Genomic DNA, 19,167 nt, shown 5'->3' with positions numbered 1-19,167 from the left:
GACTGGATAAAGTTTTTAATATATTAAAACGTTCTTTAAATTTTTTTAGTAGAGGAACATTCAAAATGATTTCCTCACCAGAAAGGCACACAGCATGTAGAAGCTGACAAAGTAAATGATGGCGAACTGGCTGCCACAGTCCTCGTGTGATGAGCTGTTCTCATTGGTCGACCCTTTCTCGCATGGCCGATTGAGGTAGCATGCCAGCATGATTTCCTGCCACGCCTCCCCTGTTGCACATCTGATAGGTAGACGTACATGCACATGGTACCCCCCCCACCCCCCCAGAGAAATATGCACACACACATGCAAAGATACAAACATACACAACAGCACAAAAGAAAAGAAAGACACACACCGGCATGGAACCACATGTGGTTTTATGCATTGACACACACATACAGGCACATGGGAATGTGCATGTATGCAACCAAGCAAATAAAGGCAAAGAGAGGAAGACACACACACACGCACGCACGCACGCACACACACACACACACACACAGAAACAAACAAATATATATATTAGTATTTTGCAGATGATCAGAAATAAGTTCATTTATCATCATTTAGCTCTTGAGACACAAATTCTTTACATTTATTTGCAGATCGACATTTTTGAATACCTTAGAATTTATTTGATACTCATATTTTACTTCTTTAATTTATTTAATTGCGTTATGTGATGATGGAGGTGTGTGATGATGAAGCAGAATCCGCGGACAAAAAGAGAAGTGTGAAGGAGGAAAAGTATTGAAGATTGAAAGTGAGGCACGCAGCCACCTCCCTCACCTGAAGAGCAGCAGGACCGCCTGAGGGAACGTCTGGAAATTGTTGTTCCTGTTGATCTGTGTGTTGTCCCGCAGCGCTATCTTACCAAACATCTGCACGGAGGGAGGGGGGTGGGAAGGAAGTAGTCACAGCACACAGGACATGAGCAATGACAGGAGAAAAAAAAAGGACAGCGCTACGGGAGGCCAACTGTCCCGAGAACATTAAACTAAAGTTCTCCTTCTCATCATCAACGACACAAACGACTTACAGACAGGACACACACACACACACACACACACACACACACACACACACACACACACACACACACACGGAGGAAGAACATGACGAGAAAAAAGGTACAGGAAGGAAATAAGTGGTGGAGAGACGAAGCGACTGAGCTGGAACTCCAGGAGGACAGACACAGGACGGAGGCCTGCTGGAGGAGAGGATGGAGGAGGAAGAGGAGGACGAGGAGAGAAAGCACAGCAGACAAGGCAAACAGGTGATGTCTTACCTGCATACCGATGACGGCGTATATGAAGAATAGCATCACTATAAGCAGAGCTACGTAGGGCAGAGCCTAAAGAGGAGAGACACATCAGTGACGAGCAATCGAAAGCACCACCCTGCACCGAGGCCGCGATCCATTCACTGTTATCCAAACCTCACACATCTGATTAGAATAAATCTGAATCGGCAATTTTTAGGAGACTTCAGTTACATTTACGTTTTCTTTTTCCTTTTTTTGGGAAGTAATAGTGAAATGGTCGGCAGCCCCGTGTGGCACAGCACCAAAAACAACCCAGAACAAATCATCTGACTGAAGAGTGAAAAACATCATCCATGAATAAACTGATCTCTGAGTTTAGCCAGGAGATATTCCCCGACCCGGGAGCCCTGCGTGGAAATGAGCTCCTGGCTAACGGAACGCTTGTGCCTCAGACAGCAGGGCCAAATCATGACTAATGAATAACAAAATAGTAAGAGCGTGATCACATAATTTGCTTTATAGCTTCAGTAAGCTTTAACTTACAGTAATACATTCATTAACATTGCCAATTTTAGGAACACCTTCACTGTACTCCAGCATGAAGTGGCCCGTCTCACGCAACACAAGAGAGAACAGATTATTTGATTTCCCTACAACTCCGTATCAAATGATTTCATTTTTTTTGGTGGAGTGCTTTGATAAATTTCATTCATTAACTCGCCTACAGAGGATGGTGAGTTTTCAAGGACTAGCAGCAGGCTGTCGGGAGGAATATGGATTAGGAGAGGAAGAGGAGAGATGAGGAGGACAGAGGAGAAAAGAGTTCCTGCATGTTTACCAGCTTTGTGTCCCTACACCTCCCTCCTGGCATCTGAGAATTACAAACCACCCCCCCTCCGTTTCTTTACAACATCCCTCTTTCACTTCCCCTCATTTTCATCTAGTCTGAATTCTGTGACGTCCCACCCCATCTGACGAAAGGAGGAGGGGGAGAAAAGGAGGGAGGAGGCAAGGAAAGGAAAAGGTGGCTCGTGAGATTCCACCAGGCTGGGTTAACATTTGTGACTCAGATCTCAAATTAATAAAAAGAAATGAGCTCACGGTGGATGAATCAGAAAGTTAATCCCCTTCTTGACTAAACTGCAATTTACTCGATTGAAATCTGACGTCTCGACGCCTACATGTGACGTCATGAACTGGAAAACATGTCACTAAATGTGTGCTTTTAGATTGGAATAACAATGCGTCACGCTCCTCTTTCACCATGTAAACCCAACCCAGCGTTTTTAGCATGTTGTGTCCGTTTCTCTCCTCACTTGGAAGGATTTGATGAAGGTCCACAGCAGGGTCCGAATCCCTTCCCCGCGAGACAGCAGCTTCACCAGCCTCATCACGCGGAACAGCCGGAAGAAGGTGATGGAGATCCTGGCGTTCTCTTCAGAGTTCTGCAGTCCCTTTTGGTGGGGTTTGGTGTTTTTTTTGTTTGTTTGAAAAAACACAGGACGCATGGGGGGGATACATGCAGATATGTAAGGGAGGGAGACACACACACACATACATACACACACACACACACACACACACACACACACACACACACACACACACACACACACACACACACACATCCAGGTAGAGATGATCACACAAACACACATGCGCATGAGCACGCAGACAAATTCATACATTTTATGCATATTCCCACCCACGCATATTTTTGCGGATGTAAATATGTATAACACACGCACACAGAGATACACACACAAACACACACACACACACACACACATACACACAGAGTTAATAAATGGAAATCTGCGTCCTACAAAATCCCATCAAAATCAACTGACAAAAGGGAATCTGGGAGAGAATCGGGCAATCATGCTTTTTCTAAATTTTTAATTATTATTGTTTTTTGGCTTCCAGGAAAAATCACTTGGCAACAAAGAGATTCACAAATCATCCGTGAGCGTCATAAAAACAACAGCAAGAAGCCCTCCTTAAATCACTGAACTGTGCAATTAGATGAGTCAAAGTTACTGCGTCCTAAAAGACACCCGACTGAACCCTCCAAACCAGAAACTGCTCCGTTCGGCTGCATCTTAAATCACTCCTTTCTCCTTGTTGCTTCCCTCACATCTCTGCCGTCGTAATCGAGATGAAAAACACACTCCTGGGTGTTGATTCAACATCCTATTACAAGTAAATTCCAGGCCTTGGCTGTGACATTTGACAAACAACCCTACTTGAGAAAGGCAGATAGCTTTCAGCGACCACCAGAAGTAAACCAGCTCGCTTAAGCCCAATGATTCGGATGTCCTGCACTGCTGACAACGCGCCAGAGAGATTTCCATCTGCGAAGGTAAACCGTTGCGTAAATCACTGATAACAGTTCACAGCCGATGCGGAACAGGAATCCTGGCCTTGCGGATGGATTCCTGATCCAATACATCTCGGGGGTGGAGGAGGGAGGGGTAATTGTTTATCACTGAGACACCGGCCACTGGGGGACGCAATCCAAAGATTACGCTCAGGTGAAAAGATATTTTCATCTTTGCCTTTTTTTTTTTTTTTCACTTGGAGTTTTATTTGCGGAGCCCCTTGTAGATACATAATACATTTCAATACATTTCACACTCCATATCTGATGTACTTTTATTCTGAATCTACCATAATAAACGTTTAAATACACGCATAAGAGGCTCAACAATCCTCAGCTGCAGGAATAACTCCACGATGAAATATTCAACCACCTAGCCGAGTGCTATTCTAACAGATTTACTTATTAATGCTGCTGCTGCTCCTCATTCTCAGGGATGCAAAAGAAAACAACGGCGATACCGAGATGCGCTTAAAAGCAGGGACAACTCAGCGACACTTAAACGCATCATCTACAGCCTTAACAGCTATAACAACGAGGCAAAACAACTGACAAGTAATCAATAAGTATTTATCTGTATTTTCACTTAAACGCAAGATAAACTTCACCACTTTAACAACATATCTATTTCCTGTCTCAGGTGAAATAATTCCAACACCTTTTTTCATGCCATTTGTGTTTTTCCAAGAGGCCATCAATTCTTTATTCTAATCCCACAGAGAAAACACAGCATGTTCCTGAAAAGAACGTGTCATCCTCCACACATCTCGCTGCAGTTTAGGTATAACTGATGCCAATCGTTACTTTTCAACACCTAGAGAAGTTGTGTCAGGGGGGAAAAAAAATAAAAAATATATATATATATATATATATATATATATATATGGAAAAAAAAGGTATATTGTATATTGCAAATTTATGTAAGTTTGTGATACAGGGAATAGTTTTTGGATTGTTTTCTAAGGCTAGATGCCACATTTTAATTATCTTGTACTGTTGGCAAGTAACCCGAGACATGAGTCACCTCAAACTCCACTGACAGATTTGCAGGAAATGACACATCCTTCTGAGGAGTCAAAATTCTGTTGGGCCCACCACATGTAATACCACAATTGAACCACAGTGGGAACCATTGCACCAATGAGACAGAGAGAGAGAGCGAGAGAGAGGGGGGAAAGTGAGCGGGAGAGTTTCACCAACAGTCAGTGTAGCACACAGCAGAGAGAAAGAGAGAGACACAAGTCTGAAAGTGAAGAAATACAAAGAGAGATACAAGGATGGATAGCCAGATAGATTCATAGACAGATAAATACAACTATGGTTGATCAGTGGAGTGAAGGGAAGAGGGACAGCGTGATGGTGTGGCTGTGATGGCTTACATCGGTCGGTGACAAAGTGCAAAAAAGATACCACAGGGGACGCAAGTTGCAGGCCATGTGGGAGATGAGGGGTCAGTGGACACGACAAAAGCCATACAAAACTCCTAGCAGTTATGCCGGGCCTGCTCAATACAGCGTTCTCCACAAAAAAACAACATAAAAAACCAAACATATATGAAGTCGTAAAGACACAAACAACACCTATATGAACGTAACTCATGCTGCAGAGGACGACAGCAGGAGCGACAGGGTGAACCAGAAGCCAAACGTCTCGGATCATACCGTGGATGGAGGGACGGGAGGATGGGAGGATGGAGGGATGGATGTAGGGAGGCGGACGAGGTTACCGTCGGAGCGTACCATTGGCCTTACCGCAGGGGGGTGAGAGGAGGAAGAGGAGGAGGAGGTGGACGAAGAGGAGGAGGACGAGGACGAGGAGGAGTCAGCTGGCTTTAAGGAAAGGCAACAAAGATCAGCACCAGAGCAGCGCCTCGTGTGTGTGTGTGTGTGTGTGCGTGTATGTGTGTGTGTCACTGTGTGTGTGTGTGTGTGTGTGTATTGATTGTCTATGTGACAATGTATATCATGTCAGCTCCTGGATCTGTCTGTATTTATGGCGGGGGGGGGGGTTGTGGGGCGCTTCTGTGGCTGTCTGTTTTTCTTCCTGTCAGCTGAAGCTTCACAAAGCTTTCGTTAAACTTGGGCCACATTTACCCAAGTCATCTCAGCAGTAAAGGAGAACACCTCCTTTCAATATGTGGTATTCAATGCATTCTTTGACCTTAGATTAGCCAACAAAAGGCTGCAGGAAAAAGCACAGCACCTTTGTTTGTGATCTGCAAACCGTCTGCTACGCAGATCACAACTTTAATCTACATTCAGGTCAAAGACGCATCAGAATACCCTGAGTCAAAGTCATCTTGGTCAGTTCCACTGATGAAAGATGGTTTTATATGCTTTTGGAAATCACAGCCCATTTGTACTTTGATAACATTGAAACTTTTTTATAGGGAGACACCTAGTGGTGGTCCCAGGTACAACATTTACACCGCTGAGAGCGATAGATCAACTCTTCATTCAATCTATGACTCTGGAGCGGTCTGCTTTCGGCTCTGTTAGAATTCTTTGACGTGAACTAATGCTTCATGGCTCCCTGGAAGAAGTAGAGGCTACGATCGGGTGAGATTAGATTTGAAAAGAAGAGGTGAGAGAGGAAAGGGAAGAAGTAAAGAGGCAACGCAAGATACAGAAATGAAAGAAAGAGGTGAAGAAGTGAGGAAGAGGTAAGGAATGAAGCGTTTAAAGGAATTCTAACAGAGCCAAACACAACTTTATGATCACACATAACAATGGTGTACACAGTGTAAAAGAATCTGTGCTTGATCAAGAATCAATACGTCTAAACTTGTTTTAATCAGTTAACAAAATAATTTGGTAATGTCAACATTTTAGGAAGGAATGGTGTGTGTGTGTGTGTGTGTGTGTGTGTGTGTGTGTGTGTGTGTGTGTGTGTGTGTGTGTTTGAAGAGAACATTGGAAAGAAAGAAAGAAAGAAAGAAAGAGGGACGTAGGGAGGAAAAGGGAACATTAGGAATGAAGGGAAGACAAGAATGAGTTGGAAAGGAAGGAAAGAAGGTAGGAGGGAAGGAAGGAAGGAGGGAGGGAGGGAGGGTGGGAAAGAAGGAGGGAGGGAGGGAGGGTGGGAAAGAAGGAGGGAGGGAGGGAAGGAAGGAAGGAAGGAAGAAATGATAGATTTCTTGGAAGGAAGGATTGTATGTAAGGAATACAAAGGAACAGGGATTAAGAGGGAAATATGTATGTTTGTGTGTCTGTGTGTGAATTACACAAAGAAAACAAGCAGATTAAATCAAAATCTGAATTTGCTTTAATTTCTATGTGAAATCAAAGCTGGGAACCAGAATTAGATGAAACTGAATAGACTATAATGGACCCGTGTCTTTCCAGGATCCATGTGTTGTCATAGAAATACAGTTGTGCTTTCAGGCTGAACTACAGCGTTGAGTTACTGTAGTTGCAGCTTTTAAATAAAATTGAGCTGCTTTCTAACATTGCATGTCATATTTTCAAGCAAAACCTTTATCAATTCAGTCAGGTAACATTGGTTTCTGGAGACCATTTTAGATTTACAGTATATACATGAGTAGTCTATATACTGTTAAGTAATAATACTACAACACAATGTGTTCTTCAAATTTGAATTGAAAACACATAATAAACATATTTCGTTTGAAAGATAATTGATTGAGAGACCAATGTTACCTTGCTTGCATTTGAAATGAGCAAGCATCACCGCAAACCAGAAGGGAGACAGAGAAAGAGAGGAGAACATCTATAAAAAAAGAGAGAAGTCAAGGAGAATGAGAGAGAGAGAGAGATGGAGAGAAGAAGAAGAAGAAAAGGAGGCATTCCGGATAGAGAGAAAGAAAAAAGAGAAATAGATGCAATCCATACTGGCATCATCCGCAAGACACCGCTCAGAGCAAACCGTTACCAATCTGCTTACGCTACTTCGACTCAAAGCGAAAAAAAAAAAAAAAAAAAGTGAAAAAGAAGCCTTAGAAGGTTCAAGACAATTAGAGACCCAGGATTAGAAAGGTTTTCCGATTCAAAGAGCATAAAATGTGCTGCTAATCTAAATCAACGGGCGCCCAACGGAGCGGTGAAGTGGGTACGCTCTTTGGTCATTTAATTTTTTTTAACACAAGGCAAAGTAATGACACTTTAAAAGCTAGGCCGTTACTGTACGTCGTGCTTAGGGAGGCAACTGAACGAGGGGCAGTTGTTGGCAAGCCGCCGCTATTATTTCCTAATTGCATTGCCCAATATGTTAAGAAGTATTCACATGTGCTTTAGTACCGGATGAAATGCGGTAGTGGGCTGGAATTGGAAACGTGGAAGGGTCTCAAGAACAGAATTGTTTTGTGGAGGGTTTCTTAATTTAAAAAAAAAGGTAAATAGAAAAAGTAGCTTCATCACAGAAGTAAAAAGAAAAAGATCAAAGGGCATGCCTTTAGTTTAGGGGTGTGAGAAAAAACGTGATCATTAAAAAACCTGCAAACCAACCAACCAACCAACCAAATCAATCAACCCAGTGCAGAAACCATCGACTTGTATAGATGACATGCAGTAGGTGTATATCTCTGGCCAATCAGACGTCAGCATTAAAGGGATAATCAGTGATTAAATATTGTCTGTATGGGGAGACAAACTAGACATCTATGATGGTTTTGTGATTCCCCTGGCATTGGATTCCTGTTTTACCTCCAAAGGATGAATGAATAAAACATCCAAGTACAGCTAGGAAATTACACAATGTCATTTACAGCCACCTTTGTCGGCCTCTCATGGGGGGACAAATGGATTCCTTTTCTCAAGGCAGGAAAACAACTGCCAAGCTCAAACACCCACGGGATACACTAACCTTATTTGTATGCCTGACCAGTGCTGTCTGAGGTGAAACACACTGCATTCCACCATGTGGGGAACACACCGGTGTGTCGGCTTCACGCCCTCAAAGCGTTAGCAGAGGGGCTTAGAGTCAAATCTACTTAACGTACATCCTCGTTATAAAATTTAAATATTATCTTTAATAGGGAAAGAATACAGGAGTTGATGCATGGGTGAATTGAATTGGGAGAAGGACACTGACTTCAATTCATTCAGAATTGAATTAGGATTTAGATCAGGATTTAGACGATCCAGATTGTGTGTGTTTACACACATACTACATGTTGAGGCTGGCTGCGTATAGATCCGCCTCTTCTTGTCCAGCTACATTCAGACCCCCGTGGCCTTTTTCTACTGAAAGCTACTGTAGATGCAAAGTTTCTCAGAATGGAATTGAGCCACTCTCTGGCAGAAAACTCCTTCACAATATAAAGTATTGTATTCTTTTTTTGACCGTCCGATTATTGTGCAAAACTATTATCCTCTCCTGCTTAAACAGGACACAACGTAAACTGTGTCCCTTTCTGAAGCAAAGTGAGTGCATTTCTGTCAGGCAGCAGCTTGCAAGGGCTCAGATTATTCTTTAGTCAAAGGACATATTTAATATCACATAAATAAATCACCAATTATCCCTGAAGTGTAAATATGATAGACCCTCCACATTTGACTTATGTTCTGGATATTCATTCTTATTCAGCCTCGCTGCTGACCATAGGACCTTCACGTTGATAGAAATGAATTCATACATACATTTACATAAATTTCATGGGTCCTGACTAAATCCATTTATGGATCAAACTGTTTCACATGTCTCCATAATAGTTATTTTTTTATCTGAATTAAAATTTCACTGGCATTTTCTGTTAAATCCACATTTTTTTCTTTATGCTACAAATTCTAATCTTTCCTGGAAACATCACCGGGGCCTGGATATTCCACCTTCATGTTTGTCATGCTATACGAAATCCATCAAGCAAAAACCAATGTGGAACAAATCAGGTTGCTGAGACAATGCAGGAGGTTCTACTGGCTAATGCAAAACAGTGTGTGATGTTCAGTAGACCGAGCCATTGATACCCATCTGACGCAGTTTCAAATATTAGAAAATCCATACAAAATAATACCAAAACAAACATTTCTTTTTGTTTGAATTTTCAGCCTTATCAGACTGTGGAAGATAAATGTGCAGGAAAAACGTCAATAGCTAATTGATTAAACTTATTTTGCAGCCTCATATATCATAAAAATGATTCTAAAACAATGTTATATTATAAATTACTACTAAAAAAAAGCCCCCAATGCCATGCATATGTCCAAATTATAACTTAGTTCTTTAACAACAGCTGTAAAATCTTATTGTTTCACTCGTTTAAATTGCACAAACCTTTTGCACTCCATCTGGCTGCCTTCAACGCCAGACTTCAGCCATGCCTTAAGATTAAATGTGGTGCAACTGAAATTTCCTAATCATTTGAAAGCATGCAAGATGGGTATCGGCACTCGGCCTGTTCTTTTGTGTGTGGGAATGGCAGAGCAGGCAGGAAGGAAGGAAGGGAGGGAGTTGGACTACTTACGTTAACCTCAGTGATCGCTATGTCAACAATGCTACCCACAACTATCAAGGCATCAAATGTGTTCCATGCATCAACAAAATAATGCTGCGTTGGGGTGGGAAGGACAGAAAAAAAAAAAAAAACAACAGAAGAAAAAGGACAGAACATAAGACATTTAAAAAATGGAAAGAACAGAAATTGAAGGAGAGAGGAAAAAAAATAAGACATTATATATACATGGGTATTGGAGGATTTTAGTAACAGGAGAGAGGGAGAGAAAAGAGAAAATTAAACTGTTGAAAAGAAAAGAGGGTGCGATCCGGAACAGATGGACAACAGAGGAAGAGCAGCGGCGATTGGTCATGCTTTTCCATGAGGGGAAAATGTCAACAACAACATTAAAGAACAAATTGAAACACAATAATGACAACAACACCCCTGTTGCTGCACTTTAAAAAAAAAAAAAAAAAAAGGTGTGTGAGTGGGTTTGTGATTGGTCAGTGAGTTAAATCAGTTAGTGATGGATCAATTAGAAACACAAGAACATCCTTGGATCTGTTAGGAATGAGGAAGGCGGACGCTTTCCTGTTCAGAGCTAAACCCTGCCTCCGGAAGAAGTTCGTTCTCGATCGGGAACGTTTGCGATTGAGAAAAGGAGGGAGGGGAAAGGGGGTGGGGGTGGGACGGGGGGGGGGTCACCTGAGTGGCATCGGCCACCTTGGAGTTTAAGATGAGGAGAGAAGAGGAGGAGAAAGATAAAAGTAGAAAAGGGAGGAAGAGAGGTGAAGAGAAACGACACAGAGTAGCCCCAACGGAAGGATTCAGGAGAGGCAAAAAGGGCACAAGACAGAAAAAGAGATGGAGGGATAAGGAAAGGAAGAGTGGGCGTCGTACTTACGTTGATCTCACTGAGAATGACGTCTATTATGCTGCCAATTACGATGAGGAAATCAAACACATTCCAGGGATCACTAAAGTACCCCTACACAGGATGAGGTGAGGAGGAGGAGGAGGAGGAGGGTAAGAAAGGTAGGTTAGAAGGAAAACAACATCTGCTGCTACTTTGCAGCCTTATTAGGGTGGCATGAGGTCGAACAGCACACTGAAGTCACAGAGCAAATCAGCTGATGACCCGAGATATGAAAAAAATTAATGCTAATGAACAGAATCGACTTGTTTCCTCTGCAGTATCTGTTCATCGAAAGCGGCGGAGTTTCCTGCTCTGCTAAAGATGGCGTGTCAGATAGCAGTTTTCTCAAAAGTCATCGATCTTCATCAGCAAAGATTATACTGAAAGGCCGCTTTGTTTGCTTTACTTATTCTAGGCAATTCATCATCAGATGTCAGATGTAGTGAATATTTATCAAAATTATCAGCAGATCTTCAGGCTGTCATCATCATCATCATCATCATCATCATTGTCATCAGACTGAAACAATATTATTTAGACTGGTGGAATAAAATATATGAATGTGAAATATGTGAAATTTTCAGGGCAGATTCCATTTCCTGTCAGATGAATTAAATATAAATAGCATGATGATGATTACACTTCTGCACCCGGGAACAAACGATGTAAAGTCTTTACAGAGGTTAAGGCGTTTAGGAAGGAAATTTGGAGTATCGCTATCTGGATAATCAGATTCCAGGTCTCTGCCTTTTGTTTTTCTCTGACATCATACAATAAATCTGTCTACATGGTTTGCTTCAAACTGATATCTGGAGGAAGGGAGAAAAAAAACTATCTTAAATCAAATACTGCAAAGCATCCTCGCCCTCTGTGGTAGTTTTTATGAAGGTGTTATCAGGCCCAGGAAGATTAATATAACACCAAAGTTAAATATTAGTAAAACAGAGCATTAGCATGTAAATGTTGACGTATGGAGTGGTTTAATTAACTTTTAGAAAAGTGTAAGTTTCATATAGTTTGTTGCCCCGAGGAGCTCTGATGCACTCTTAAAGTTGTTCCACCTGTTCCTGTGCATCAGATTAAATCTCTCCGTGAGGGTCAATGACCTTTAACACCTGAGGAGTAAAAGCGTTAGCAAGCTGGTTCTCTGTGTGTACCGCCGCTGCTGAAAGGAAGAGTTTACAGAAATTAAAGCAACAAATATCCTAAAATTGCAACGCAAACAATCAGGTTAATTTCCATTTGTTGGTAGAAAAAAAAAAAACACCCAATTTTTTTGTGAATGACATAAAATCAAGAAAAACTTAAATCATTCCCCTCATGCCTGAAAAATAATGTATTTAAATTGATATTTTTTGTGTGTATTTATATATACTGGACATTTGTGTCTTATGCTCATCCCGATAATAAAATTACATGTAAAATATCAAACACTGTTGTGTTCAAGTACTTTTTTCTATACTAGGTATTCCCATCTGCTACTGCTTAAACAGGTGATGCAACAGGAAGTTCTAAACTTGCTAAAATAAACGCTCACATGTATACGATAACAACAGCTGGGCAACAAGGGAGTATGGAGATTAAAAGCCGCACGATGTCGTCCACTAATTTTGTTTTAAATGCATTACATCGTAATCAACATCTGGAAGAAATAAAAGTTATTCGCAACAGATTCAGCTTCATGTATCTAAACATTCCATTTTATCCTTTCTTTAGAGGCAGATTTGTTTAATTTAATCATCCTCTTCTTATTTACCGTGAATTACTCAAAGCAGAATATGCAAATTTCAATGCTTGACCTCTTCGATGTGTTCTATTGTTCTGCGTAAGAGGAGGCGACCTACTCTGGGTTTGAAGGCGATCAGCTTGAGGATCATCTCCACAGTGAAGAGTCCAGTGAAGAGCATGTTGAGGATGTTCATGGCATCATTGAAACCTTTGGTCTGTCCGTGGTGCTGCAAAGACACACAACGGATTCACGAATGTCCAAACAAAGGATGTTCTAACGCATCAGTCTGGGTGTGGGGGACTCACCTGCATGGCCAGACAGATGGTGTTAAGAAGGATGAGTGTGAACATCAGGTACTCGAAGTAGGTGGAGTTGACCACATACCAAACCTTGTACTGGTAAGGGTTCTTGGGGATGTAGCGGCGCAGCGGACGCGCCTTCAAAGCGTACTCCACGCACTGACGCTGTGACGTGGACAATAACCGCAGATGAGCAGACGCAAACGCAGACTCCATTTTTAAATCGTCCTGCCCTCAAAATGTCATGTAAGAAAAACTGCATCTTAAAAGAACTTTTTACCCAAACTTACCCAAACTATTATCCATATTCCTCATGCTCTTGCTGAGACACGGATCATCACACAGGATAAAACTGCAGAGACTTGGCTTAACTACATGCACTTTTTTATGCCTAAATCTCATCTTCTGTCTGAACTCTTTCAGCTCCCTCCTGGCTGATGTTCCGAAGTAGTTCAACCCCTAAAATGTCTAATCAGCCTTCTTGAATTCTTCAACGCCCCATCCCAGCTGTCTGGCCTCAGCCAGTTACGATTAAAACACCAGCGTCAGTCCTTCGCTTTGACCTCCTGCTGCTAAACAAAAGCACAAAACCCAGAAACAAACCAGAAACACTACCTGATTCTTGTCCAGCTCACAGTTCTTATATTCCTGCTCTCCTTGCTCCTGGAATGTGACGATGACGAAACCGACGAAGATGTTCATCATGAAAAAAGCAATGATGATGATATAGATGATGAAAAAAATGGAGATGACCACACGGTAGTTGTAGATCGGGCCGACATCCTCAGCGTGAGAGTCTATGGCCTTGTAGAGTAACCTGAGGGACGATGCATCGAAGGAATACAAGCACATATAAAGTTAAAGTACAGGATGCCACACAATCTGTAATAGAACTGTGTGTATAAATATGTTTTTGCTTCGACACACACCCTGGCCAGCCCTCAAACGTGGAGACGGCGAACAGGGCCATCATGCCTTGCAAGACGTCATCAAAGTTAAACTCGCTGTTTTCCCACGATCTGTCGGCTCTTTCGGGCTTTCCCACGTTTCCATCCTTATACAAAATGTAGGAACCCCTGCAAGTATCGTTCACACACACACACACACACACACACAAACACACACACACACACACACACACACATGGATACTCACATGGTTTATCCAGCAGCTGAGATTCAAGTTAAAAAGCTTCTACACAGGAGACATTTCTTACCTGCACTCTGCCTGAGTTTGTTTAGAGCCGTCAGTGCAGGAGAAAAACTTGCCCTGAAGGAAAAGCAGAAATTTAGTGTTTGTTGTAAACTTTGTGAGGAGGACAGAGACGAAGGTCTTCCTTTACCTTAAAGAGTTGCACTCCAATACAGGCGAACATAAACTGGAGCAACGTGGTGACGATGACTATGTTGCCGATGGTTCTGATGGCTACAAACACGCACTGCACAACATGCTGGAAAGCCAAAAAAAAAATGATAGTGAGCACAAAGGTGTGTGCGTGTGTGTGTGTGTGTGTGTGTGTGTGTGTGTGTGTGTGTGTGTGTGTGTGTGTGTGTGTGTGTGTGTGTGGGTGTGTTGCACGTATCTGAGGTGTGTGTTTGGAGAATGCCCTGACCTTTAGTCCCTTGGCTCTGTTGATGGCCCTCAGCGGTCTGAGCACCCGCAGAACTCTCAGGATCTTCACCACATTAATCGCACTGGACCTGAAACACGCATCCAGTTAGAGCCGACCAGCGGGTTTAATTCAACACACACTACTACCAGCAAGACATATTCTATGACGCCACAACAGCGCACACCCAAAGGGCAAATCCAATAGCAACTGTGTTTAAGTGTGAGCACAATAAACGGTGAAGGGAAGTGGTGAAATTAGAAATAGAGTAACTGAAGTAGAAGCACATCTGGAACGTCTGGACGTATGACAGAACACAAAAAAAAAACTTAATTTAGAAGTGATTGTCTTGATTCAATAATTATGTTTACATACAACAGAAACTATTAATGTTAAGCTAAATTATATTTTACATAACAGGACAATAGAGGAATAGACCACAGTTATCAGGAAGTAAATGTAGATATTATTTACTTTAATTATGATAGTACTACTACTACAATAATGTGGTAGTAGTAATAACAACAACAGTTGTAATAATGAAATAATAATAATAATAATAATAATAATAATAATAAATTAATAATAATAATAATAATACATTTTTTAAATCTTGCTTGATGTTCTTTAACTTAACCAGTTTATTACCACTGTTCAAAAAGTGATAATTATAATTCTTTATATTATCCTTGTCTTGAAAATATTATTTAGACTGTTTATCTATTAAAATTAGGTTTTGGACAAAAAAAAATAAATCACAAATTCTCTCAAGTTTAAAGTAGACAGAGGGTTATTTTTTTAATAGAAATATGTTTGTAATTCAGTATAAACTATACAACAAAAACAACTCACAGACATAAACATATAGTTCATGGACAAACATTCAAGTACAGAACAGACAGACCAACATAAAGACACACACAGATACTACAGGCAAACAGAGGGTATTTGTGCTCTAAGAGTGTCGGTACAAGCCAAAGGTCAAATGGAGTGACCTTTCATAGGAAGTGGTTCAAAGGAACTAACCTGTAATCAGACACCTTGACATTTTGAATTTATTTAGAATAAAGTGTGATTATTACTGTACTGCTCCTCCTTCTAGAGCAAACCCTGAAGCTGTAAAACATGAAGAACGTCTAGCTTTCAGTATCTTTTACATTTATCTTCAGTCCATACTGGACAGCTCATAATCAGCCATTGCGTAATAAATAACGAATAATAAATTCGGCAACTTTTTCCCATAGTGTGACGATTCTAGAGGGAAAGAAGTGCATTCAAAATGTCAATGCATCCTTTAAACTGGGAGGTGGGGGGTGAGGTTTTAAACGGTTACAGGAGTGATTTAAAGGGAGTCACATTCCTCTGTGTGGGCTTTCTGACAGACAGAATGGGAAAGACCAGTTGTGTAACCTTTTACACAGGAGGGTAAAGTTTATAGGCAGTTAAAGGCAGTTCATGTGGAGAACGATCTCATCAGTAACCCATCACAGTCAAAGCTGGCTGTCAGGAGTTTTCCTAGTGGTGATAAAAATCTAAATGTCAAATAAATGTACAGTATATACAAATTACAATTTGAAATGTTCTATTCTCGTTGAACCCTTTCAAGTGTTTGCAAACTGTTTCTGAAGTGAGAAAAAATAATTTTTCTGTCCAGAGATAAGAGGTCTTTATTAATAACTGTATCAGGCAATGCACCAGTTTCCCATGAGACCTAATTGCAGCCATATTTCATGCATTCCATTATTAGAATTAGGAAAATGCAGAATTATGGCAAATATGTCTGGTTTTATATAAAGTATACCCTGACGGACTGGTTCATATTCGTTCTCATACACAATACTAATAGGTAACATACAATATGAGGAATATTTCAACACCTATTGTATTGCATCTTATTGCATTCTATCCCATCCCATTCCATCCAATTCTATATGCAGCGCCATCAATTTGACTGTGATGTATTAAAGAGAAATCTCACACAAAAACTACTTTTAAGAGGCAAAAACTACCAGAGTTTTAGCATTCAGTCATCATTTCTGTATCCTCGGAGAGTTTAGTTATCTGAGAAATATGAGAACTAAGTCTCACCTATGAGAACAACACACTAATGAAGGTGAACCAGGATCCCTATCTACACAATTATGGTATACAGTACATCATGTGCAGAGCAGACCATATGTGGACAAATCCTGCATTTACTATATTACAGTGTGATATCGCTAAATGCTGCAGGTCACACTAGACTCTCCAAGAATATAGAAACACCAAATCAAAGGAGTAATAGTTCTGTACAGGTAAGGTGAGGGTCTGCTTAGAGGGGGATTAACACGGGCTAGTGAGGACTTACGTCGAGAAGTCTAGTCTATCAAGCATTAGAGACAGAGACAGCGCAGCATAGCATATTAAACATGAGAAAATATTGCAGCACGTCAAGGAGTTATTTGTCAAGAAGCAAAGAGCATCTTTAATATACATCAAAAAGAGATAAAGGGATTGAGATTAATGAAGTGAAAAGTTGTTAGAGAACAGAGACAAGTGTGAAGGATGAGGTATTTTACAAGTGAAAAGGTTTCCCTGTATTCCCATCATCCCATTTGCGGCTTCTTGGACTGGTGTCTCACACACAAGTCATTATCTGGATGACTGGTTCAGGATTTTTACATATGATAACACAAACGTCTGTTCGCTACTGATGCTGCTTGGAACCGTTGACCATGTGAGACGGAAAAATTGATGCGCATTTTTCATCTGGACTAAAATGCTAAAGAGGGGAATTATATAATCTGTGTAAAACATACATGATGAAGAGTCATATATTCACTCACTGAATTCCAGAGGATATGAGTGACACGCTGACCACCACCAGATCCAGAATGTTAAAGTAGTTCCTGCAGAATGAACCCTTATGGAGGAAGGCTCCATAGGCAGTCATCTGTACGGGTCAGAGGTCAAAGTTTAAAGACAATGAAATCACAACTTAGCATGATGAACCATAAGGATGGCAGTAATACTGATGAAACATTATCTGGAAGTGATTGGTCAGTTTTATTTATAAGGACAGCTTTACAGGCAAGGAAAACACTTCAAAGTCACTAGAAAGTCATTTCTCTAAATTTTTGCTGTGCAGTAAATATTTCCTAAGCAAATTAAGCAGCGGGATTCCCTGCATTGTGAGCATGAAATGCTACCTTAAGAATGATTTCTATGGTGAAGAGTCCAGTAAAGACATGATCTGCATATCCAAGGATCTGTAAACATAAAAAAGACAACAATTATTTCCACTTCAGAGACATTGTTTTCACGGTAACTCCACCAAGGTATCACAGGAAGCCTTGAACATCCTCCAGAAAGAACTAGCAGCAGGGTCCTGGACAACTTCTCCGACACGCTGAAATAATGACGCCCAGGTTCAAGTTTAAAGAAAATCAATTCTTAACTGATTTAAATAGACTTTAGTAACAGAAAAGAATCTGAAAAACACAATGCATTATTACATTAAAGTTAAACATCAAGGTTAATGGGGACTGACGCTAATATACAGCAGCCTATACCATAATAGGGGAAAATATAATAAAACACATCTTAATTATCCCTCAGGGTGTTTCCGCAACTCATTGAGAAAAGAAATAATGCTGAAAAATAGACAAAGCACAGAGAGCGCTCTGTCTTTTTTAGTCAACCACATTTCATGAATCAGATCCATTAACACTAAACCAAAATTAGAGACACAAAAAATACAGTCTATTAGTGTTTGCTGAAGGGCAGATATAAACACAAATAACCTGATTTAGTCTTTGCTGTCGTGTCCATATTAATGTCACATTTCTTATATTTTGACCCAGAGATTCATGCAGGCAATTGGAACAAGGCATTATAATGTAATTTGTCTAACATAATTATTTGGTGTTTGTGCATATAATAAATATTACAATGTTAAATTAGCTTTAAAAAAAGGTGATAAAATAAATCTCATAAGCTTTTGTTCTTTTTTGCTGTCAGGTTTCAACATTGCCAAATCAATGGATGAATGTGGTAACTAATACTAATGACGAGGTTTGCTTCCTGTCTTCAGGTATATTTGTGTTACCTGGTTTCTGAAGGAGTCATTCTTGACTGGGTCCTCTGCTGCCAGACTGATGCTGCTGAGCAGGATGAAGAAGAGGATGAGGTTGGTGAAGATGTTGTGGTTGACTATCTTATGGCATAGAACCCTGAACCTAAGAAAGAGTTATAGAAGCAATGGCGGACAGGGTTAGAAGATCGTATTTCAGGCTCGTCTTCAGACGATAGCAGCTTTTATTAATTTATAAGAAGATCATGAAGAAGATGGGAATGAGCTCCTTCTTACTTGTTGGTGTGGCTGAAGATGAAGAACGCTCGGGCCTCCGGCATGGGAACGGCCTTCTCCTTCAGCTGGATGTCGGAGAGCGGCCGCGGCCTCGGGCCCACCGGCATCTCTGGCTCTTCATCGTCATCGTCTCCTGATGAAGGATGAGGAACGAGGGTGAAGGTGAGGGTAGAGGTAAGAGGAGATAATCGGTAAGCCAAAGTGAGATTGAGTCTCTGGTTGGTG

The 19,167-nt window shown here is 40.9% G+C and overlaps 1 protein-coding gene across 1 annotated transcript in view; it reads right to left on the bottom strand.

Moving 5' to 3' along the window:
- The window catches only part of cacna1c (calcium channel, voltage-dependent, L type, alpha 1C subunit), a 153,064-nt gene that overhangs the window by 13,222 nt on the left and 120,675 nt on the right, over positions 1–19,167 (bottom strand). The window contains exons 21-37 of the mRNA XM_068306657.1: positions 18,943–19,075; positions 18,682–18,811; positions 17,783–17,842; positions 17,420–17,526; positions 14,598–14,685; positions 14,328–14,435; positions 14,202–14,254; positions 13,915–14,061; positions 13,601–13,802; positions 12,992–13,150; positions 12,802–12,912; positions 10,946–11,029; positions 5,309–5,476; positions 2,584–2,721; positions 1,292–1,357; positions 793–884; positions 79–241 (exon numbers count right to left, since the gene is read on the bottom strand). Of these exons, the coding sequence (XP_068162758.1) occupies positions 79–241; positions 793–884; positions 1,292–1,357; positions 2,584–2,721; positions 5,309–5,476; positions 10,946–11,029; positions 12,802–12,912; positions 12,992–13,150; positions 13,601–13,802; positions 13,915–14,061; positions 14,202–14,254; positions 14,328–14,435; positions 14,598–14,685; positions 17,420–17,526; positions 17,783–17,842; positions 18,682–18,811; positions 18,943–19,075 (2,009 nt within the window). The remainder of the gene's footprint in view (positions 1–78; positions 242–792; positions 885–1,291; positions 1,358–2,583; positions 2,722–5,308; positions 5,477–10,945; positions 11,030–12,801; positions 12,913–12,991; positions 13,151–13,600; positions 13,803–13,914; positions 14,062–14,201; positions 14,255–14,327; positions 14,436–14,597; positions 14,686–17,419; positions 17,527–17,782; positions 17,843–18,681; positions 18,812–18,942; positions 19,076–19,167) is intronic.

Source organism: Antennarius striatus, chromosome 22, assembly GCF_040054535.1.
Source record: "Antennarius striatus isolate MH-2024 chromosome 22, ASM4005453v1, whole genome shotgun sequence".
Classification (NCBI taxonomy): Eukaryota; Metazoa; Chordata; class Actinopteri; order Lophiiformes; family Antennariidae; genus Antennarius; species Antennarius striatus.
The sequence above is the reverse complement of the archived record's forward strand: the minus strand, read 5'-3'. Positions and strand labels throughout refer to the sequence as shown.